The sequence below is a fragment of the Mesoplodon mirus genome (assembly GCF_964341445.2).
Source record: "Mesoplodon mirus genome assembly, chromosome: 2".
Taxonomy (NCBI): domain Eukaryota; kingdom Metazoa; phylum Chordata; class Mammalia; order Artiodactyla; family Ziphiidae; genus Mesoplodon; species Mesoplodon mirus.
The window spans coordinates 202,835,956-202,859,601 of record NC_138977.1 but is presented as its reverse complement, the minus strand read 5'-3'; the positions used below and the strand labels follow the sequence as shown (position 1 = coordinate 202,859,601).

General features: G+C 54.5%; 3 protein-coding genes across 4 annotated transcripts; 1 reads left to right on the top strand and 2 right to left on the bottom strand.

Moving 5' to 3' along the window:
* Window positions 1-700: 700 nt before the first annotated feature.
* TWNK (twinkle mtDNA helicase) lies at window positions 701-6,983 on the bottom strand. Its single transcript, XM_082635888.1, has 5 exons — window positions 5,075-6,983; window positions 4,642-4,882; window positions 4,396-4,503; window positions 3,946-4,087; window positions 701-2,876 (listed from the first exon to the last, which is right to left on the bottom strand). The coding sequence occupies exons 1-5, from the start codon at window positions 6,315-6,317 to the stop codon at window positions 2,556-2,558; spliced, it is 2,055 nt and encodes a 684-aa protein (XP_082492014.1). The 5' UTR covers window positions 6,318-6,983; the 3' UTR covers window positions 701-2,555.
* MRPL43 (mitochondrial ribosomal protein L43) lies at window positions 6,984-8,201 on the top strand. Its single transcript, XM_082635899.1, has 3 exons — window positions 6,984-7,168; window positions 7,259-7,365; window positions 7,479-8,201. Exons 1-3 carry the CDS (start codon window positions 7,038-7,040, stop codon window positions 7,712-7,714), a joined length of 474 nt encoding a protein of 157 aa, XP_082492025.1. The 5' UTR covers window positions 6,984-7,037; the 3' UTR covers window positions 7,715-8,201.
* A 1,977-nt stretch (window positions 8,202-10,178) lies between these two features.
* On the bottom strand, window positions 10,179-22,693 carry SEMA4G (semaphorin 4G). Of its 2 annotated transcripts, none has more exons than XM_082635866.1 (15): window positions 22,537-22,693; window positions 19,071-19,549; window positions 18,828-18,976; window positions 18,499-18,561; window positions 15,763-15,861; window positions 15,548-15,641; window positions 15,285-15,398; window positions 14,926-15,095; window positions 14,673-14,842; window positions 14,264-14,408; window positions 13,913-14,135; window positions 13,391-13,506; window positions 13,076-13,251; window positions 12,827-12,888; window positions 10,179-11,232 (listed from the first exon to the last, which is right to left on the bottom strand). In XM_082635866.1, exons 2-15 carry the CDS (start codon window positions 19,192-19,194, stop codon window positions 10,406-10,408), a joined length of 2,532 nt encoding a protein of 843 aa, XP_082491992.1. In that variant the 5' UTR covers window positions 19,195-19,549; window positions 22,537-22,693; the 3' UTR covers window positions 10,179-10,405. The 2 variants fall into 2 exon arrangements, with proteins under 2 accessions (XP_082491992.1, XP_082491993.1); XM_082635867.1 differs by having other exon boundaries at window positions 13,091-13,251.
* Between the last annotated feature and the right edge of the window lie 953 nt (window positions 22,694-23,646).

The window sequence follows — 23,646 nt, the reverse complement described above, 5'->3', positions numbered from 1 at the left end:
GAATGATTACTGCAGGATTAGGAGGCCTGGCTCCAGCCAGTCTGGGAGAGACCCCCAAGAAGGGAGGCCCTGGAGGAGGTCCCCCCTCCCTCCCCCCCAGAGAACAGCTTTGCTCCAGGGTGTTTCAGGAGACAATAGTAGCCACAGTTCTCACACACCACAGACCAGAGACCCCAGACCATTCCACAGGGTTCCAGAGCCCCCTCTTAAGTTGACAGGGAAACCTTGATAAAGCAGCCCTGCTTTCAGGAAGCAGGAACCCCACTGACCCCACCACCCTTCACAAAAGGCTTCTCCCCAGCCCCCTTAGAACATCTTGCATTCTCATCACGCTTGCAGGCAAATCTAAAGGGAAACAGACTTTAGGATATCAGAGGAAGTGAGATGGGAAAGTGTCACCATTTAGCAATATTTCTTAAAAAAATTTTTTTTTCATTAGATTTTTAAAAAATATTTATTTATTTGGCTGCACCGGATCTTAGTTGCAGCAGGTGGGATCTTTTTTTTTTTAATTGCGGCATGTGGGATCTAGTTCCCTCACCAGGGATTGAACCCGAGCCCCCTGCATTGGAAGCACCAGAGCCTTAGCCACTGGACCACCAGGTAAGTCCCTCAGCAATATTTCTGACAGGTCCCTAGGTAAGTTATCTTACAATCTCTGGCAGGGTTTCTTAAAAATGAAGAGTCCTTCAGCCATAAAAAGAAATGAAATTGATTTATTTGTAGTGAGATGGATGGACCTACAGACTCATACAGAGTGAAGTAAGTCAGAAAGAGAAAAACAAATACCGTATGTTAACACATATATATGGAATCAAAAAAAAAAAGGTTCTGAAGAAACTAGGGGCAGGACAGGAATAAAGACGCAGATGTAGAGAATGGACCTGAGGACACAGGGAGGGGGAAGGGTAAGCTGGGACAAAGTGAGAGAGTGGCGTGGACATATATACACTAACAAATGTAAAATAGCTAGCTAGTGGGAAGCAGCTGCATAGCACAGGGAGGTCAGCTCGTTACTTTGTGACCACGTAGAGGGGTGGGATAGGGAGGGTGGGAGGGAGATGCAAGAGGGAGGAGATATGGGGATATATGTATACACATAGCTGATTCACTTTGTCATACAGCAGAAACTAACACACCATTGTAAAGCAATTATACTCCAATAAAGATGTTAAAAAAATAGGTTCTGCATTTTTAAACAAGAGCCCCAGTTCTGACACACACTAACATAAGAGAAAAGCTGAGAGGGTACAAGAGGAGGGAAATGTATGGGGGGGTGGCCAGATAAGAATATGCTGAGCTTGGGTCCACGATGAGAGGTCAGTGAGTGGCTCATGTCACAGAGGGACAGCTGGTCAGGCAAAGCCTTAGGCATGGGGCCCAGTGATCCACACCTCTGCCAGGGATCACATGGAGATCCTCAGGGAAGACAGAGATAAAGAAGCACCATCCTGTCTTCCCTAGGCCACACAGAGATGTAAGGGTGTGCAGGCATGAAGACCCCTTAATACCCCGGCTTTCTTGGTAGTGCGTGGCTCAGACAGGGTGGGGGAGGGGACCTATCGGCTCCCAATTCAAAGTGAGAGGAAAATCCAGTTAAAGACTGGGGTGACACCCAGTGGTCAAATAAGAAAAAGCACAGAAACAAAGGCAATGGAAACTTTTTCCAGTAAAACTGGAAAAGGCTCTACAAAGTCACGACTGCAGCCACTCCAGCAGCATCCCATGGAACGAGTGTCCAGGTGGCGGGCGCCCCGGGCTGACAGCTCCCTTCCACGGCTCTCTTCCAGCTTCCACCTTTGTGGCTGTCCCTGGTATTAAAGGGCTGAGCACCTAGGTCCAATGGTAGTACGCACTACCTGAGGGCAGGCTCCAGAGTGGGGAGCAGACGAGACTGGTACCCACCGTGTCACCCCTTGGCTCTGAAAGCCTGGGCTGGAGTTTTGGCAAGACGTCCCCTATCCCCCTCCAGGTTCAGGGGGCCTGACCCCACTGCTTTTACCTCGACTTGCTCACTCCCACCTCAGGGCCTCTGTATTTACTTTTCCCTCTGCCTGGATTCCTTCCTCCAGATGTTCACATGGCTCAATCCTAGTTCTTCAGAGGCCCCAGCTCAAATGTCCTCTGCTCAGAGACACCTTTTCAGATCTTAATCTAAACTAGCCTGTAAGCATGATCACATTACTGTATTTTTTTTTCCTTTAGAGCATTTTTCACTATCTAAAACTATGTTTTGTATGTATTTGTTCATTGATTATCTTGTCTCTTCTACCACATTACAGGTTCTGTGGAAGCAGGGACCTCATCTGCCTCGTCAGTGCTATATTTGCAGGATGTAGAACAAGACCTGGCACACAGCAGGTTCTCAAATATTTGCTAAATTGAATTCTCTTGCAATGAAACCCTGCCCTAGGCTAGGCCCCTCGGATTGAGAAGGGCCCATAGGTCACAACTACAGGACAGAGGCAGCCCTAGCTGCCTTAGAGGACTAAGAAACAGTCTGTACCCCAGCCTGTCCTGGCAGGCTCGTTTCAGCATCCAGCTCTGCAATGCCTTCACCTTGAAGGCTTGGAGAGGTCTGGCTTCTTGGGGTCGGGGGCCTGGTCAGCGTGAGTCTCAGAGATCTGGGGCACAGCCCCCTTTTTGCCAGAAGAGGGCTTTTTGGCCACTAGCCCATTGTCATCCTTGATCTTCTTGAGCCGGGCCTTGCTCTTTGGTGGGATGGAGAAGGTGAGAGAGCTCTTGTTGAATTCAAGTGGGAAGACACCTACGTCTCCATCAAAGCGGTTCTTGGACACCTGTAGATACCGTTTCCCTGGCCCAGTTACCAGCTTCCTGTCCTGCAGGATCAGAACATTGTCCGCTTCCTGGCTTGCCTGGGGGATAAGGGGCAGAGGAGGAAGGAGCAGTGAGAAGACATATGAGAGAAGCACAAAGGAAGGCTGAGGGTGCAGGGAGGAATAGCAAGAATGGGGGAAGGGAAAAGTACTTCCCCCATCACCAAAGCTCTCTGAACGACTGACCAGAATGCTGGGGCCACTTGAGTCTTTTGGTTCCCTGACAACCCTGTTGCTGTCCCAGATTGTGTACATGCTGCTAACACTTCTGGCTCCACAGCTCACTCAACCCGAGCGAGCTCCTTATCATTTAGGTCCTGGTCTAAATGTTACACTTCATCAGAGAGGCCATTCTTGATCCCTGTAAATAAAAAGGCACTACCATCTTTCTACTTCTGTGTTATTCTCTTCCCCAGTTCCATGTCTGTTCCATTGTGGCACATAATTTGTGTTCCTTGCCCTGTATTCCCCGTGCCCAGCCCAGGCCTGGCGTGTAATAGGCACTCAGTGTACCACTGGAAGCTCCAGGATCTGGCTGGTCCCGCTGCCCAGAAGGCCCTCCCACTTATTTGCTTATTTAACACCTATTGTCCGACAAAACCCAACCCAACCTCTGTTGACACATCTTCTAGGAAGTCTCCCCCCAGGCTGACTCAGATGCCTTTTCTCTTTTCTCCCAATACCTGTGCTACCTATCATAGCTCTTATCATACTGAGTTGTAATCACTGTCTCCTTTCTTCCGTTTTTTTTTTGGATGTGCCACGTGGTGTATTGGATCTAAGTTCCCCAACCAGGGATCGAACCCGCGCCCCCTGCATTGGAAGCACGGAGTCTTAACCACCGGACCGCCAGGGAAGTCCCTCACTGTCTCCCTCTTTTCCCCATAGAATATGTGAGTTCCTGGAAGGCAAGCAGGGCAAAGGACCAACCATTATCGGCCTTTGTATTCTAGCACATGTGTTCCTCATGTCATGGCCCCAGAGGCAAGCTGCCTCCTGCCTGTTCCAGATGGACAGTCAAGATGATTTAAGGCCTAATGAGGGCTGTCCCTGGTCACACCTGCCCCCTCTACTTTCCATAGCTTGAGCTCCTCTAAAGCCCACTTACTTTGGCTGAGCCAAAAATGGATGCTGTCTGTAGTTCTTTATCATCATCTTCCTTCCGGGGGTGAATGACCAGTGTCACATGGCAGCTACTGTCTGTGGCAAACTTCCGAAAAGCCCCGATGACATAGTCTTGAGCTGCAATCCTACCCAACAAAGAGGTTACCAGACACAGAAGGACAAGAACACACACATACTCCTGATTCGTTCACATCTGCCCACAAACCACCACAACCTCACTCTACTTCCCTCTACCCAAGGACTCACACTTAAGTCCCTGTCCATACTTCCCACTGCCACACCCCACACCTCTACAAAGACAGTAATACATATGGGATGGTATGTTCCTGCACATATGTCAGAAAACAAGAGTACAGTGTGTCTGCCCAGAGGCCAGCTGCCTGAGAAGATGTGTGTCTAAGTGGGTTACAGCTAGGCAAGAGGAGGATGTCACCTGTCTGTGGACAGCTGCTCATGACCCATCATGAATTGCAGATTGTCGATAACCACATGACAAATGTCATACACGTAGACTGCATGTTGCATCGTGTCTATTACAGTCCTGGGAAGAGGAAGAGACAATGAATTCAAGAGTCAGTTACAAGTAATCTCCAGACCATGGCAGCCAGAAAACTCTGTTGGGAGTCTGTTCTCCCACCCTCCTATTCTTTGAAAGCTCCAGATTCTTTGGGAATCTCACCTGATGCTCTGTTGCCCATGAAAAGTCATGAAATAGAGGGGCAGGTCCTCAAAGCGGTCGGCCCACTCGTCATATTTGTCCAGTTGCTCTTCCAGTCGCCCCACAGCAAACTGTGTCAGCATGACCCGGGCTAGTCTCACGTTGCTGATCTCAAAGCTACCCCATAGCGTGTTCACTCCCTGGGTACACAAGTCCAGGGCATATTCACTGATGAATGTCGTCTTTCCACTGCCTGTCGGCCCTGCATGGGGGGTTGAACACAGACCCGGGTGAGGAGTAAAGCCCTACCCTTGAAACCAAGACATGCACGGAGCTTCAAAGTTGGGAGGGGAAGGCGCCTCTTCAACATTTACTGTAGCCCAAACCCACGTGCTTCAGTCATCTGACCCTCTGCCCCCAAACCCGCCCAAGCAGTGATTTCCCAAAGGGTCACCTGTGAAGACTGTCAGCTCGCCCTTCCGATGTCCCTTCAAAAGACGATTGAGGTCGGGGAAGCGGCTCCAGCGAACGCCAGCTGCCTGCTCCACATTTGATAGTTCTCCTAGCACCTCCTCCCGAAGCTGCCGGAAAGACACGATAGACTTGTGCCAGGCAGGCAGGGCAGTACGCAGAATACGAGAAAGATTTAAGCCTTGGTTCAGAGCCTCCAGGGGAGAGGGCTGCTGGTCCCCAGGCCGCACCAAGGAGCATCGTTTGGGGTTCAGTTTTCGGGCGAACAACTTGGCAGCTTCCCAGGACCGAAGGTCATCCCCCAGCCAGAGAACAATACGTCGGAACTGTTCGAGGTAAGGAAGCAAGGCAGGGGGTAAGCAGGCTGTTCCTCGGGGTAGGGCAAGGGTGGGCAGCCCTGTGGACTGGCTCAAGGCCAGGCTGTCCAGCTCACGACTCGTCAGCACCACCTCAACATCTCGACGACTGATCAGGGGTAACCCAAACAGGTTGTGGAAGGCACCAGGCTGGGGGATGGTGGTCTCCACATAGTGCACTCTGTCACCCTGGCCTTCGGCCCCTAGTAGCTTCAGGCCTCGTAATCCCAAACCTCCAGGGGAGAACCAAGGAAAGACAAGGCTGTGAGCAGGCCGCAGGTAGCGCACACTGAAACGCTTGAGTGTGTCATCTGTCACTTTGGTGAGGCCAAACATCACGCGAGCCAGCTGGGCCTCCTCTGGTTCAGGCAGCTCCCAGAGAGGTACGGCTCGGTCCCAGATCCTCTGGACCTCCTCACTGTCCTCAGCTTCTGGGGCCTCACTAAGCAGGACCCCTTCTCTGGCCCCATCCCCTCGGCCCTCCACGCTGGCCTGGAAGTCTTCCCAGCTCCCCTCAGCTAGGCTGGTCATGCAGAGAAAGCGGCCTGTGGTCTTGTCGATGAAGAGGCTGAAGGAAGTGGCAGCACCAGTCTCGTCCTTGAGCTTCGAGGCACCCACAAAGGGACTAGGTGCCCGCACGCAGCTGTGCCCATCCTGGAAGGGAATCCCATGGGCCCGCAAATATTGCCGGATTTCAGTTGCAGTTACAGGCAACATTGGTACCTCCAAGGCGGCGAGAGCCTCCTTCCTGTACCGTCTGCGAGGAGGGCCCAGGGCCAAGCTTCGTGGCAGGCCCCTCCACCCCATCCACGGCCCACGCAGTGGCAGCAGAATACGGAGGGGGTACCCACTTCGGAGGAGGACCCACATTCCTAGTCAAACGGGGGAAGTCACTGCTTGAAATGCCTTAGGCGCCCGGTTCGGGTGCCTTCACTACTAGGTCAGACCCTGGGGATCCTGCACGCAGCTCTCTTCTCCCTCTGAATCCTCTTCAGCCCCTCTACATTGCCACTTCACGTCTATGCCAGAGGACACGGCCCTTTCACGTCCGCGTCCCTTGGCCGGTTCCCTACCTCTGAAGTCCTCCACAGCTGCTCCCCCCGCCGCCTCCCCTCCGCGCCGCCCCTCGCCGATACGGTTTTTCTCGATCATCTCCTCGTCACTACCGCCCCTCCACTGCCCCTCCTCGTCGTCCTCATCTCTGCGGCCGCCTGCGTCCCTTCCGTAGTCCCTCTCCTCTGGACCCCGTGCTAGAAGACCGCTCCGCCGCTCCTTCCCTCAAGGGGACACCAGGCAACCTGAGCGCCACTCCTTCGCTCCCGCCGAGCTCCGCGCTCAGAGGGACGCCCGCCGCGCCTCCGTCGCGTGGCTTTCTCGGCTCCACTGCTAGGAGCTCCGCCGCTCCTGACCCCGGCCCCGAGTCACCACTCTCGTCTTGCCCCTGTCGCCTGCAACATGGGTCACTCGCGCCACTAGCCGCGACCTCGGAAACAAAACTGCCGCGGCGCCGGTGTTCCCGGAAGCGGAAGCCTCGGGTTAGTCCCTCCCCCACACCGCGAGGCCGGGCTCGACGGCTTCGGAGCTCCGGCCATGACTGCGCGCGGGAGCGCTAGCCGCTTCCTGACCAGTGTCCTGCACAACGGGCTGGGTCGCTACGTGCAGCAGCTGCAGCGTCTCAGTTTTAGCCTCAGCCGTGACGCGCCCTCGTCCCGCGGCGCCAGGTGAGCCGGGGAAGGGCGCGGAGGTGCGACTCCAGGCCGAGGTTGCCCCGGGTCTGGGGTCACCTTGCTCCCCCTTCTCCGGTCCCTCAGGGAATTCGTGGAACGGGAGGTGACCGACTTCGCCCGCAGGAACCCCGGGGTCGTAATATACGTGAACCCGCGGCCGTGCTGCGTGCCCAGAGTAGTGGCCGAATACCGTGAGTGGGGCCGGACGAGGGCTGGAGGGAGGCGTCGTGGGGCTCGGCCCGCTTGCCTGCCGCTCGTGTGACCCCTGACCCGCTTCCTCTTATCCCCACCTCCCTTCGGCCAGTTAACGGGTCTGTGCGCGAGGAGAGCATCCACTGCAAGTCGGTCGAGGAGATCGCCACGCTGGTGCAGAAGCTGGCGGACCAGTCGGGCTTGGACGTGATCCGCATCCGCAAGCCCTTCCACACGGACAGTCCTAGCATCCAGGGCCAGTGGCATCCCTTCACCAACAAACCGACAACTCTGGGCGGGCTGCGCCCTCGAGAGAGGTCCAGGATCCTGCCCCAGCCTAGCGGCTAACACAGTGAAGAGTTGCTCCACCTATTCCAGTCCCAGGGTTTGGACTCTGACCCCAGTAGAGTCCCAGTAGAGGTGGTTCTTCCTTCTGGTTTGGTTCACGGGAGACAGATGGAGCCCACCAAAGGGGAAGCTGACGCCAAAGCTTTTGCCTGGGATAAAGAAGAGCTGCCTGTTTCTTGTTGATGTCCCCTGTGAGGGGCAGAGACTGTGAGTCTCCTAATTCTGATCCAGCTGACATCTCTGAAACCCGAGAGTCTTCAGATTTCACTGGATCTTCATTTCTTAAATCCAGATCTCAAATCACAGTGAGCAGATTTAAGGCTGGCTTCTGAAGAATCCCTCATGTCCTGTTTTTGCAGCCATTGACCAAGAGAGAGCTAGTACCTTATACCCTGCTGTGAGCATGGCATTGGGCTAGGTCCTTTATATCTGTGAATGTTTGTGTGCAGATTAGAAAACTGAAGTTAATAAACTTGTCAAGGTCACACTTGAAGTCTGCTTCAAAATATGCACATATTTAAACTATAATGTCATTTTTTAATCTTAAAACCAGAAGCGGGCTTCCCTGGTGGTGCAGTGGTTGAGAGTCCGCCTGCTGATGCAGGGGACACGGGTTCGTGCCCCGGCCCGGGAGGATCCCACGTGCCGCAGAGTGGCTGGGCCCGTGAGCCATGGCCGCTGGGCCTGCGCGTCCGGAGCCTGTGCTCCGCAACGGGAGAGGCCACAACAGTGAGAGGCCCGCATACCGCAAAAAAAAAAAAAAAACCATTAGCAAAATGAATAATAACTCTTCAGGATGGTGTAGTATCAAAGGCCACGTGATTAATCTAGGCTTGACCCTTGGAGAGAGTGATTCTCAGGCCAGCTGATAAATAGGCAGCATCTTCTAGGCTTAGCTAAAAATGAGGTGAGGGACGGGGGGAGATGGTGAGAAAAAGAGCCAGGAGGTAAAAACCTAGAAACTGTTGTATGAATTCTTGAACTGTCGTAATTTTGTTTGGCATCCCCTTACCACCATGATCAATAAATAGTGAGAGCCTTTAAAAAAGGACTGTACCTGCCCAGGACAGTCAGGATGGAAGCTGAGGATCCCAATTTCCTCTGCAAATGGTTTTATGGGGAGCAAAGCCAACCCTGCAGCACCTTTACCATAGGCTCAGAAGCCTGTCCCCTGGTGATCAGGAGAAAACCAGTCTAGACCAAGCAGACCACTCATAGCTGTGGGGAAAGAGGGTATTTATTAACCAACAGTGGGGGGAGGAACTGAGCCCAGCCTCCCCACTCTGTCACATGCCTCTCCCGCCTCCCTGGGTCGTGAGCGGGGGCATTCCTAAAGAATGGTAGCCGGTTTACAATAAATACATTCATTGTGGGGTAGAGCGGGGAGAGGTTGGGTGAAGGGCAGTAAAAATCCCGTGGGACTCCACGTTCTCAGCTACAAAAATAACAGTCATCCTCACCCAAAGGGAATGGGGGAGCTCAGTCAGGTTTTGATTGTCCCATATGGGCCTGGAGACTTCAGAGGCCCCTGGACCCTGAAAGTGCCCCGGTGAGGTAGGACAGGGGTGGGAGCCAAGCATCCAAACTCCCAGCCTCTTATCCTTTGCATAGTTCCAAGAACGGGCTTCATGTGCCAGGTGAGACATCAGATCTCTTCTCCCCCTGCTCTGGTCTAGGGGTAGCAAATGTTTGGTCCACAAAAGGGAGGCTGGCTCTTTGAGTGCAGTGTTGGTCACCCGTCCTAAGGAAGTGTCTGTGAGGACAGCTAAGTGGGAGAGAGCTCTCCCTCTGAAATGTTCATGGATCAAACCCAACAGACACAGGTCCAGCGCAGCAAGGGGAGGCTCAGAAGGTGCATGTGAGTGGAAATGTGAGCACATGTGCATGAGGAAGACCATGCCTGGAACTGTCTCTGTCACTCTTGAGAGTGACTAAGGGGGTAAGGAGGCTGACTTACAAGGGCTGCACATTAAGGGAGAAGAGGGAATGATGCAGTAGTCTTACCTCCCCAGGCTGGCCTGTTCCCAAGCTCTTGCCAAAGAGGTCATCACACGGGGCTGGGACTACAGGAGAGGACTAGGTAGGATGGGATGTGGCAATTGGGAGGGTACCCAAAGTCCAGAAGAAGGGATGAAACAAGAATGCACCAGGAGGTGGGGGTGGGGGCCCTGCAGCCCAGCTGATAGACATTCTTCCATGTGCACACGTGAATGTACACAGGGCTCAGGTGGTTCTGGTGGCTGGCAGAGGTCTTGTCTGTTTTCAGGACCATCCAGCACATAGGGCCATGCAGAGGGTGGTGACATTGAGGCCATCTGGACCTGCAGAGCCCTGCCTGGGAGAAAGAAGAAGGGTTTGAGCAGATGAATGGGGCAGGAGGATGGCATCCTCTCCTCCCAAGTGCTTAGGTTAAAAGGGAACAGGAGCTGGCTCTGGGTCTGCAGAGCCTGAGGGAGCACCTACCTCTGAGGAGCACCGGTTGGCCTGGGCTGCTCACAGATGGGTCCGTGGAGACTGAGAAGGGGACTTTGGCTGGGCCTGACTCTGGCCAGCCCTACAGGGACATCAAGAAGTTGGGAGAAGGGCCTGGAGTTGTGGGGATGAAGGTAGGGTGTCTGTGCTGGGGAGGCAGCGGCCCAGCCTGGGGCAGGCAGGCTGGTTTGGAAGAGCATTTGTCCTGGGAGGCTGGGCTCAGACAGAGCTCTCATCCAGGTGCTCCACGAGCTGTGTGTGCTTCCTCTTCTCCAGGATGCGGCTGAGCTCCTCTGCGAAGGAGCAGGGCCCTGCCGGCACTCCATTGTTGCCCTGCCTCAGGAGCACATAGCTGTTGCCGTTCATCCTGCGCAGCCGGCTGGGCAGTGCCACCAGCCCGTTGGTCAGCTCAGCTGGGGGTGGTGGGGGTGGCGGGGGTGGCGGGGCTGGAGCCCCCTCCCCGGGGATGATCTGGAGGCAGCCACCCTCCAGGCCCCCAGCCCCCTCCCCATCATCACCCTCTTCCTCTCCAGGACACTGGCCTGACACTGTCTGCAGTTGCACAGCAGAGCCCCCTGCCCGGCCGGCCCGACCCAGTGAGTATTTCTGTCGGTGTCCTCGTCCACCTCTCCGAAGACAGGCCACGTAGAAGAGGGAGGAAGCCAGGATAAGGCAGAGGCCACCAAGCGTAGCAATGGCTAACACATAGAGCAGCCGCATATCAGGCGCCAGTTGTGCCCCAGGCATTGCAGGGGCCTGTGGAGCAGGGGCAGGAGTGGCTGGCCGCACTGTGAGGCTGTAGGAGGCCAGCAGGGTGTGGAGGCCATTCTCTTCAGCATAGCAGCCGTAGTTGCCACTGTGCTCAGGCTGTGTGTCTGTTACCAGTAGCCCATCCACACCCACGCGGTAGCCATCCTGCCCATCACTCAGGCCTATGCTTCCATTGAGCATCCACAAGGCCCGGGCCAGGTTGGATGGCTGGTCACAGGGCAATAGGACATCATCACCCCGGAGCACAGAACGGGTCTTCAGTGGTGGTGGTGGCCCTGGAGGGAGCGGGGGACAGGAGAAGTGGTCATTGCCTTCCTGTCCTGGGAAGGCATTGGAGATGGCAAGCCAGGTGGTTCACTGTTAGGTCCCCAGCACCAAGCACAGAATCTGGAATTACGGTGACAACTAAGCTCTCTGTGCTCATGCTCCCACATAAGGTTCATGTTGGCCCTTCTCAGTGGTTTCAATTCCTGACATCTGCCAATGATTCCTCATCTCTACCTCCAACAAAGAGTTCTCTTCTTCTGAGCATCAGATTTGAATATCTTCCACATGCTGGGCATCTCTTGGAACTAAGGCCAAAATCTCCCTCCCAGCCTACACCAGGTATTTTTCTTGAATTGTCATCACCATGTATGGTGCTACCAGCCATTTCCCAGAAACCTGAGTTTCCCTTGGCTCTCTCTCTCCCCCTCACCTTTCTATCTAACCCTCACTAAGATTCTGCTTCCAGAATCTATCTCAGACCTCTTCACGTCTCTCCTTCCCCAGCTGCTGACCCCCATCTAATCCATTCTGCATGTAGCAGTGGGGTGACCTTTTAAAAACACTATGCTGGGGCTTCCCTGGTGGCGCAGTGGTTGAGAGTCTGCCTGCCGATGCAGGGGACACGGGTTTGTGCCCCGGTCCGGGAGGATCCCACATGCCGCGGAGCGGCTAGGCCTGTGAGCCATGGCCGCTGAGCCTGCACGTCCGGAGCCTGTGCTCTGCAGCGGGAGAGGCCACAGTGGTGAGAGGCTCGCATACCGCAAAATAATAATAATAATAATAAAAATAAAAACACTATGCTGATCATGCCACTCCCCTGCCTCAACACAGTCCAGCCTCTTCTCTTCTTGTTCAGACATCAAGCTTGCTCTGCCTGCTCTTCCCTCTACTTGGGTGTCATCCCCCTCCCCATGCCCTCTATTTGCCCGGTTAACTTAGGGGAGAGAGCATAACAGTGATCAAAAGCGCAAACTCCAGGCAGCCTGCTTAGGGTCAGGTTCAAATTCAGACCCTACTGCTTAATAGCTGATTTAACTTTGGGTAGTTTACTTATTCTCTCTGTGCCCCAGAGAGATTGCCCCTCACAGAGATGGTAATAATGGCACCTTTCTCATAGGAATGCTCTCAGAATAAATGAAATTGTTCATGTAAGTGTTTGATCAGTGCTTGGTGCATGGTAAGTACTCAGTACATATTAGCTATGATGATTATTATGATTATTGCTCTTGCTTCAGTTATCAGCTCGGTCATCTGATCTTCCTTGGGGCAAGCCCTTGTCATAGTTGTAATTATTCCTTTTGTAACAAAAACCAAAGAAAATAATTGTAATTAATTGGTTGTGTGATCATTTGATTGCCTGTGCATATACTTGGCTGTAAGCTCCAGAAGTGACAAAAAACTGCACATCTTGAACCTGTTTCCTTATTTACAATTTTTTTTTTTGCAACAAATATTTGTCGAGTACTTACTCTGTGCTGGGTCATTCTCGCTGAAAGCACAGACACAGCCATTCAGATACATACATGCACATACAAGTGGCATCAAATGGTAAAGAGGACAGGCTATGCAGCCAGACGCACACACATCTGTGACGTCACTTACCTGTGTCCCTGTTGCCCTCACAGCCTCGGTTTCCTCTCTCTATGTCCTGTATCAGTGCTGTCCTGGAGACAGAAGATTGGGATTTATGAACAAGGAGAACTGGGCTTCAGTTTCCCCAGCGGAAGGGTCGGTAAAGCTGTTACCAACAACTGGCCCCTACTCCCTGCAGCTGGCAGGCCCTCCTCCACCCCTCAGGCCCTGATCCCCTGGGCAGAGGGGACCCTCACCCCCCCCTCCATGGCCTCCCACCTGCTACCCTGGGACCTGTTGGCTCCGGTGGTGGTCACCACGCAGGTATGGGTGCCGGGGTCCCAGCCACAGTAGGGGTCCCGGGCCAGGATGCAGTCGTAGCAGGAGCGGTAGCGGGAGCAGCTGGACAGTGATAGCTGGATGACTCCACTAGGGGCCCCCACGTAGAGGCTATGCTAGGAGCCAGAGAGGACAGCTGGTTGGCAACACCCCACTCCCGCTTACAGACACACACACACAGCCACTGCCCAGCCTCCCCACTCCCTCCACTTATTCTGGCAAGGCCGGAATATTGAGGGTCACGAGTCGGGCTACCTGCGTCGGAGAGATGACCAGGTTCTCCACAGACTGGGGCTCCTTGAACACCTGTGTCTCTTCAATAATGTGCATCCCAGAGCCCAGGACCACTGCCTTGTGGATCCAGCCATCAGCTGGTATGGGAATGGCAGAAGGTCAGACTCCAACAGTGGAATCTACTCTCAGCCCCCTGCAATAGCCTAATGGGAGCAGCTTGGAGTCATGAGGTCAAGGACAAGGATTCGGCCAGTAGCAGTGGGCCCTCTGGACATTGGGAACTCCAAGCTAGTCATGGCAAGAATTATTGGATTTAGAAGAATTAGTGACTAGGGTCAAATGTCACTGTGGTTGGTGACAGGAGTCAGCAATCACCAAGAGCTAGTGGTCATTGGGGACTGGTAATGAGTGTTCATTGAAGAATCAACATCAGTGGTCATCAGGGTTTTGTGATCAGGGGTCATCCAGGGGGCTAGAGGTCAACAGGGATCAAGGACTCAGGCCAGCAGTCACCAAAGGGCTCAGGCCAGGGGTCAGAAGCACCTGTGCCCAGAAAGAGCAAGTCATAGGTGGGTCCAGCTGGCGTGGTGACAGGTGTCCCCGTGAGGTGTGTGTAGCGCACACTGCGCTTGAGCAGCAGGGGCCGTCCGCGTGTGGGTACCACGGGCCGAGCCATCAGTGGGTGTAACTTCACAAAGTCCAGGACCAGAGATGGCAAGTCCTGGGATGAGTTGTAGCCTCGGCTGCGCAATGAATCTGTAATGCACTGTGGTGGGGGACAGGGTGGTGAACCTCAGGACTCTGCCACCTGCCCGTCCTCCCCACAAGGCTAGACCTCCTGCCCCTCTCAGGGGTCCCGTCTGCTCAGCACTGACCCCAGGCCTGGGCACTCACCGAGCCAGGCCGGGGCTCCGGCACCCCTCCCTCGTAGCGGCCCCAGCGTCGGACACCATCCTGGTATTCCATGTAGGGGCCTGCGAAGACAGCCTGCACCTCGGCCAGGTCGTAGCGGCAGATGGCTGAGGCCTCCAGGGTCTTCCTAGAGACGGGACGTAGGGGAGGGGGCTGAGTCACACTGAATGGAGCCTGCCCACCTGTGTGGCCTGGAGCCCACTGTTACCCTGACCAATCCCTGCTCCAGGCCCACAGGGCCTCTCCTGAGGGTGAGCAGGCCACTGGATGTGCCTGAAGTTCTCTGTCTGCAGCCAGCCTCCCCCAGTGGATCCTATCTCATCTTCACTAACCTCTGCTCCAGCCCCTATGCTGTCCCCGTTCCTTGCCTCCCCACTGTCCCTGCACTGACCACTGTGTGGTCAGCGTGAAGGCCGCATAGAAGTGCGTGCGGGCTGAGGTGTCAGCTTCCAGGCTGCAGACACCACGTAGTGTCTCATACTGTGGAATGTGGCAGATGAGACGCGCCTTTAAGAAGGAGGTCCACTTCTTCTGCAGGATCTTCTTCCCTCCCAGGTCTCCCTGGGGAGGTAGGGGCATGGGGTCAGGGGCCAGGATCAGAGGTTCAGCCTCTACACCCTGGCCCTGCCCTCAGTCCTCCTCACCTTGCACACACGGGCCACACGGGCCACACGGTGGCTGCTGCGGCTCTGAGCAAAGCTTCCAGAGCCCTCCTCAGCAGCACGCTCCGTGAAGAAGTAGTAAACCTTGTCGTCGTCACCCGCTGCACTGGCCTTGCTCTCCCGCACCAGGACAGAGAACACAAACTCAGCATCTGTGGGTCAGGCAGTTCAGGTGGCTTCTGAGATAGGCTGGGATCTCCCCCAACCGCCCTCACTCAACAACACACAGGAATAGACACGATCACCTGGGGATATGGGGATGGGATGGTCAACTGCCCAAGGGAGTAAAGATGAAGAAATAGTCCCCTGCCCCCCATCATCCTGTGCCTCGTCCTCCTAACCATTGAGCCAGTGCATTGGTGCCTCCTCGGTCCTCAGGGAGTGTGGGTGGCGGCTCCGGCGGATGTCAGGGATGCTCCGGAATTCATACCGAGTAGCTGTGTAGAGGCCTCCATCTGAGGCCGGGACATGCCAGCCATGAGAGACATGTCACACAAAACAAGACACATAACACATGGGTGGCAAGTCCTAGCAATGAGATCCATGTCCCACAAACAGCATGCTTGTGGATGAGGGGCCGATGTGGGGAGGAGGGCATGCTTACCAATGATGAGGCCTGTGAAGCCACGGGCTGGGTCATAAGGACACTTCTCCTTCCCCTCCTCGAAGCTGGTTGGCAAGGTGAAGGCCTCAGCATCCTGGGGGAATGAAGGAAGGGCCAGAAGTCATTGCTCTTGAGGATAGGCCAGGGTTGTTGCTGAAGATCAGACCAGTCCAGGGTCAGGGACCAGCAATCAGGGCAGGGACAGGCATACTCACAATGGCTGCACAGAGAGGCTGGAAGGCATGAGTCCCACACGCGTAGAGGTGAGTGGCATTGAGGCGCTGCAGGAATCGCACGTGGTTGAAGCACTCGGTCTGTGGGATAGGTGGGGGAGGGCTGTGAGCCCTGGGCCTCCTTAGAGACTGCTTCCATTAGGCCAGCTTTGGCTGGCTCTTGCCCCCACCCACGGGACAAATAGTTCTTTCCAAGAGCCTGGTGGGCTTTCTCACTGCCCAGACACAGACTATTCCCTGGAACTCACTGTCCTTTGGTCTCCCAAGGGCATGACCCCTTTTCCCTTGGCTATCTCTTAGATTGCCTGACACACTTGGCTGGCTTCTCCTGCATCTTCTGTAGTTCCCTGTACCCCCCAGTTCGGGGGCTCCAAGGGCTCTCACCACCCTAAGATGCTTCTCTCTTACATCTCCTCAGCACTGTCCCCCAGTCATGGAGCTCCCACACCTGCTTTGGGGTGGCACTACCAAATCTACCCCCAGGTTCCAGCCATTGCTCCACCTGATATCCCACAGACACGTCAAACCCATGCTGTCAGAAACCAAGCTCATCCCCTCCCCTCCCTCACCTGCATCCTCCCTCTTAAAACTGTTCATCCAGTCTTTCCCACTTCATTTCATCAGTCCATCCCATCACTCAGTCCAGAAACCAGGCGTCATCTTTGCTGCTTCCCATTCCCTCACCCTCACATTCAGTCTCTTTCTGTGATTAAGTCTTTGTCCTACATGTTTCATGACCTGGTCTACTCCCCCTCCACTACCACCACCCTAGTCCAAATTACCACCATCACCTCTTCCCTGGGCAGCTACGCGACCACCTGGCAGCTCTCCCAACTCTCTGCCACTCTTTACAGAATCCATTTATTTATTCAGTGAATGAGGAATACATGCACACAGTGTAAAATTCAAAAGGTAGAAAGGGATATGTTGTAAACAGTCTCCTTTTTATCCTTGTTGCCTTCAAAGGAGACTGCTGTTACCATTGTCTGGATTTTCCTTCCAGAGAGATTCTACCAGTCAGCACCATCTTGCAACCCACTTTCCAAGGCATATTTAAAAAATGTAAACCAGATCATGTCACTGCTGTATTTAAAAACCCTTCAGTGACTCACCAGAGTCCTGAACATAGGGTCCCATATGCTCCCGGCCCTACATGATAGGGCCCTACCCCTTCCTCTGGCCTAATTCACCCTACTGCAGCCACACTGGCCTCCTCTGCCCATCAAATGCCCTAAGCTGCCACCCTCTTGACTTCTTTGCCTTGTTAATGATTTCTCCTCCTGCCTATTACCCAGGGTTTGAGTCCACGCAGGCCTCTTTGTCTCATCCCACTCCCTCACCAGGTGCAGTACTTTGGCATCCATCCCTCCTCTCCAGAAGTCTGCTCAGGCCTCCCTCCTCTGACCCATATGATGCCCCCAACCTCCTCACTGCCTTTCGTGCCTCCAGACTCACTCTATTTTAAGCCATCTAGTGCCTGGGACCAGATAAATATTCTTATAATAGTGTTTCCCCAAGATGTTTACATGAAAAAACTGGGGAGCTGGGAGGGGGAATTCTCAAAGCCTGAAGGGTACTGCTGTGCATTGTGGGATTGAGCATGCAGCATTTCCCAAACTCATCTATTAAACATCTCTTTTGAAACTTAATGCTCCTCAGAACATGCTTTGGGAAATGTTCTAAAGCCAAAGTGTGGTTCGGGACCAGCAGTGTCAGCTTCATCTGGGAGCTTGTTAGAATTGCAGAATCTCAGGCCCTTCCCCAGACCTACTGTGTTAGCATCTGCATTTATAATACACCCAGGTGATTCACTACACATTAAAGTTTGAGACTCTCTAAAGTGTCAAATGGTGAGGGTGCCCATTGTCCTAGAATAAAATCCAAACCCCCAGCTGGGTGTTCACAGCCCTCCATAAACTGGGCTCCATCTGCCTCACCAGCCCCATTTTCTACCCATGTTATACTAAGAGGCAGCCTTTGATGGACTCTCCTGGAGACGCCTCTTTAAATGCAGCTGCCTCAACACCACCACAGACCCACTGAATCAGAATCCCCAGGCCAGTGGGCCTTGGGAACGCGTATTTTTAAAAAGCTCCCCAGGGATCTCCCTGGTGGTCCAGTGGTTAAGACTCTGTGCTTCTACTACAGAGGGCGTGGGTTTGATCCCTGGTCATGGCCAAGAAAACAAACCAAAAAAACCCACAAAACCCCACTGTGTAAAAAGCTCTCCAGATGGATCTGTTACATAGCCAGGCACAGGACCCCTGCAGACACCCTGTTCTTTAGCCAGAAAGGGCTGACACTTCACTAATACACCTCCACGGAAAACTGGGTACTTGAGCTATTCCTTGACCGAAGCCTCCTTTTTCTCATCTGTAAAATGGAGGATAATACTATTTCATAGGGTTATTTTAGAATTAAATGAGATAATAGCGAAGTCAGCACTTACTAGAGATTGCTTATTGTTATCATGATGATTATTTGGGAGCCCAGAGGAGATTAAGATGCTGGTCTCAGACCAAGCTAGTAGGTCGCCAGATGTTTGGATTAAAAATACTGCTCCCAGGGCCTGCCACTCCAGTGGCACTTACAGTGCTTACTGTGGTTGCTGCAGCTGACTGGCTGATCTGTACCCTCTCCATCTGTGTCCCCACCAACGCTGACATCCCACACCGAAGAGAAAGGGGAAAGGAGCTGGGGAGAGGGCGAGCCACATACCTGGTTGTTTTTCCCTTTTTGATGACATTTGCTTTGCATCTCTGGGGAGGCCTCCCAGTGAATCTGGAGGGGGCAGTAAAGGGAATTGGCTGATGCATTGAACCCAGTGCCTTTGCGTTTCCCCATTACCTGTGGGACAAGGTGATGGGACCGCAGGGCAGGGGTAAGTTTCAGGAAGAGTATTGGAGGTAAGGGAGACCTGGGCCAGGAAGGGCAGTGCTGTCTGACCAGGAGGCTATGGAAGACTGACAGGGTTTCCAGGAAGTTGAGGTCCCAAGGAGCTGGATGAAGCTGGAGACCCTCTGGTGGTCCAGGTTCCAGGGGCTGACCTCTTTGTGAGTCCCGTCTCCTATGTTGTGGGCGTTGAGAGAGAACAGGGCGCCTCGGGCTCCCACCAGCAGCCTTGCTGAGGCCTCCTCCAGCAGCAGCGTTGAGTAGTTCTGGGCTCGGCCCTTGAAGTGCTGGGTCCCGGAGATCTCTGGGGAGAGGGGGAGCTATAAGCCCAGCTCTGGGGCTGCCTCCCCATGCCCAGCCCTGGCTCCTGCTGCCTTTCGAGGTTGGGGATGTCTGACCTTCATAGGGGATGGTCATCCGCGGGGTGGCATCTAGTTCTCTGGATGGTCTCCGCAGCGAAGGTCCAGGGACTGCAGTTGCTGTGAGGAAGCTCAGGAGGAGGGGCCAGAGCCTCCCCCACATCTTCCTGGGGAGGCCCAGACCAACGAGACCCCCAAGCGGAGCCAGGGCCAGAGTTAAGGGGATGATGGGAAGAACAGTCACAGGGGTTAAGGTCCAGGGAGATGGCTTAGAAGGTCAGGAGTCATGGGGCCAGGGAGGGTCCTGGAATTGGGGAGACATGGAATCATAGGGTTGTGTGGCCATGGAATCCCAGGTAAGAGGTCAAGAGGAGGGATAGATTACACGCTGCCTGTCGGCATCAAATACAAACGCCATGGTGAGGGGGAGTTGTGGGGTCACAGAGGGGTTGTAGGTCACTGATGGGGTCACCCTGCCCTGACAGCAGGGCTAGTCCTGGTTCTCTGAGGTCTGTTTTCTGAAGAAAAAAAAACAGGAAAAAAAAGCCCTTTCATCTGTGTGTTGATGGGAAGTAGCTAGCATTACCCTCAGACTTCAGGTGGTACCAAAGGGAGGAGGCCCAGCATCTACGAAACTCCCACAAGAGGATGGATTCAGCCATTCTGTCCCCCTCGCTGTTCTGATGCAGGAAGTTGGGTGGAACTTGTCCACTTTCAAGACCCTAGACTCCCTTCAACCCAAACCCAAGGTAATAGCCCTCCTCTGACTGAGCCAGAAGTGTGGCTAGACCTCCATCTTCGTGGAGCTCGGGTTCCTAGGGAGAGTGCCTTTTCCCAACAGGGAGACCCAACACGGGCAGCAGCTGCCCCTACCGCCTGCGGGGGTGCCTTATGCAGGAAGGCCTGGGCAGAGATGCTTAATGGGCCTTTGTTTATTTTGTCCTGTTTTCCCTTTGTTTTTTCTTTTCCCTGGCCTGAAAGCTCCCTCTGGAATTTCTCTTTAATTAGATACTTCTCCTCCTCGGCATTCCTCTACAAGGGGGTGCACATCTCTGCCCTGCCCATGCGAGTCTGTACTATACCCTCTGGCTAAGCATCCACACGTGCCCCTACCTGCAAACAGGCACTCACAGGCACCTCGGGGTGTATCTGCCTCCCTCTGCTCTCCACCCCTCGCCACTGTACAGTTGTAATACCTGTACAGGAGCCTCTAGTGTGCAAGGTCACTTAATTGAGACATGAGCAACATGTAAAAGGTGAACGATAGGATCCCTGAGCTCTTGACCACCTCTCCTGGCACATCTTGGAGACTATTCCCACATCTGGACCCTCCCTCACGCCAACCAGCTGGGGGTGGGGTTGGGATAGGTGGCAGGTCGGATATGATCCCTGTAATAGGCCTGATCTCTGAAGTTCCTGAGGCTTGGCTGGGCTAGGTGTGGAGAAAAACCTGACCCACCCAATCTCATCAGACAAGGCCAGGGGGGCAACTGGCCTCTCCCTTTCCTTCCAGGTCAAATATTAACTATGTGGCCTTGAAGAGAGAGGAGGGACTGGTAACTGGCCAGAGGGAGAACAGGAACTTGGAGGGTTTTTTCAAGAGGTAAAGGTCACCACTGTGGTGGGCAGAGCCCAGAGAGGGGAGAATGGAGTATGAGTAGACTGAGGAGAGTGCCGGGCTCACAGAAGGGGCATGGGCCCCTGGTGTGGGGGCTGCGGCAGCAAGAGGCCCCAGGCAAACAGCGCATGCCCCACCTCTCACTGTGGAGGCACACCTGTTTACCTTTGGGCCTCCTGTCTGCTTAGTGCAGAAGTGGGGGTGCAGGGGAGCCCTATGGCTAGGAGGGATCAGCCTCTAGAATTGGGCAAGAGGAACACACCCCAGGTCAGAGGAGCCACTCAGAGTGTGGTGCATGGCACACTTACACAGGTTTAAACGAGTCACATATGTCCAGAGGAGGGTGATGTGCGTGCACATAGGTACACACACACATACATATTCATCAGAGGGCTGTGAGCACGTGTACTTGCAGGAGAGTCATGCACACACACATTCACAGGGAGGTTTGTGCACACATATGTTCACCTAAAGGGCCTGCCACATGTTTATACATACTTACATGTAAAGTTGTATTTACATGCCCATTTGTTCAGCAAGTCACCCAGCCTATGGGATTAACAAGGAGGCTTATAAACCCACACATGTCCCTATGAAGGATTGTACACCTATTCACAGGAGAGTCCTGCACATACACATGTACAGGTAGGGACATGCACACAAACCCATTGATATAGTGGGTCAGGCACCGTCATGTTTGCAAAAGGATCAACTACATGCGTACGCACACAGTCCTCAAACACACAGTTACATCTACGCAGAGACAAGCGTATGTACGTACAGGGGTCCAGTTCTCACTGCAGGCTTGGAGGCTGCCAGTGTCCACTGGGGGTGAGATGCAGAGCAGAACCCTGCCTCCTTTCCCGAAAGTCCCAATTCTAAGGCCAGAATCCAAGTATGTGTTTGTGAGTGTGTGTGTGTGTGTGTGTGTGTGTGTGTGTGTGTGTAGTGATGGGGGAAGTTTCTGACCTCGCATGCTCAAATAGGATGGGTGCATGGGTCAAGGCTGCTCTGTAGGGGAGGGAGGGGCTACCTAACCCAGGCAGGAGGAGGCCCCTAGTTTTAGCAAAGTAAAGATGCAATGGAATGTGTAACTTAGTCCTCCCCTACTCCCATGTATACTGCAGTTCTAGATATGGGAGTTGGGCAGGAGCTCTCAGCCCCCATTTAACTTGTTGGGAGGGAGGATGGGGCTAAAGGGGGGGGCGGAGCTGCCAACCCCCTCCCCCAGTGGCAACGAGGCTTCAAGGTCTCCAGTCCACATCCCACACTCCAGCTTGGGTTCCTCCCCCAGGGCCAGCCCCCTGAACTCTGACCACCTTCCCTCTATTAGATCTTAGGGCGGAGGTAACTGAGGAGGGGAGCCACCCCGCAAACAGGATCAGTGTAGGATGAGCAGGCTCTCGACCTTCATCCCAGATGTCCACCTGCCTAGTGTAGGTGGTATCTCCCTCTGCCCAGTAGGATGGCGGTCCCTCCTGGCCTGAGAGCCCCTCCCCCGCTACCCCCTCCCTCTTCCATCCCGGACAGTCCGCGGTTCTCTCCTCTCCTCAGGTCTAACCTCAGTCTCTACTGCTGCAGCTCGAGGACAAGCTCTCCTTCGATGCAGCCAGACGCTGGGAGACGTGACCCAGATCCCAGGGAACACTGTTCGCCACGCGGGCCCCCGCCCCACGCCAGTTCCCGACTCTGCGGTGGCGGGTCTGCGCCCAGCGCGGCCCGAGGCCTGGCCCGCACCCCTCTAGAGCCTTTACGCGGGACTAGGGGACTTGGCGGTGAGGAAGGCCTGGCCTAGCTTGGCGGGTTTAATAAACGTGGGAAGGCCTGGCCTGGCCCCCGCCCCCCGGTCCGGGCACCGCCGCCGCCCGCACTCCACGCCTCTCTCACCTTTGCGCTCAGATCCCCGGCCATAGAGACAGCGGTGCGCGGCTCCGCGGCCCCACAGCACCACAGCACCAGCGGCTGGAGGAAGGGGCCGCGGCCGGAGGAGGGGCGGGGTGGAGGCGGAGCCGGGGGGTGGGGCGGGAGCCTGGGAGGCGGGGCCAGGGAGGCGGGGCCAACAGGGTGGATTGCGGGGAAGGGCGCTCCCCGCACTACACCATAGGTCAGGGCTCACACACAGCCCTCGGGTGTCTGGCGTGCCACGCCCCCTAGGGCCGCGGCCCCGGTAACGCCCCCTGGTAGTGGCTTCACCACCCCGTGCGCCCTCGAAGGGCTGATCCTACCTTCCCACCCCTCAGCCCTAGAACCCCTTGGACTTGACTGCTCCTGGGGATGTGCACACGTCTCCTCTCGGGGCTTAACTCTCCGAAGGCCCTCTGGCCAGTCCTCTAATCTGGAGCTCATTTCTTGTGCTCCTGCCACCTCCTTCTGCTCTCTGCCTAGGGCAGAGGGCCAGAGTAGGTAGAGACCAAGAGTTGGGGCAGCTCTCACCACAGAACAGTGTCTTGATTCCTAGCTCAGGGGTCTCCAGCCGAGGTCTGAGGAGGTGAAGGGGGTCAGGCTTGGAAGGATGAAGTAACAGCTTGACCAGAAGTGCACACAGAAAATGCTGTTTTTCTGATTAAATAAGCCACAACCATTTGCACCCGTCCACTCAACCAAATCTTAGATGTAACTGGGGTTCACCTCCTCGGGGACTGGGTCACTCAGACACCTGCCTTTCCTTCCAGCTCATCTTGAATATCATTCTTACTCCAGATCTTAAAGTGAGCTCCTCCTAGGCAAATATCCTGTTCTGCCTAGGCTTAATCATCTTACCCAGCAACAATCTAGGAAGCCTCCTCAGAATCAATTCCCCAACTCCCTTAAACTCAGCTAGGGAAGTCCTCCCATGCCATCTGGCCTTGCAATTTCCCCTCAACTCAGGCCATGCTTCCTTCCCACCACCTATTAAAACCCCCTCTAGGGTTTGAATCAAACCTGAGTTCTAGCCATGATCTGGCCTGATCCTCCCTCTCTCATCCGTGACAGTATTGATATGGGCCCAAGAATAAG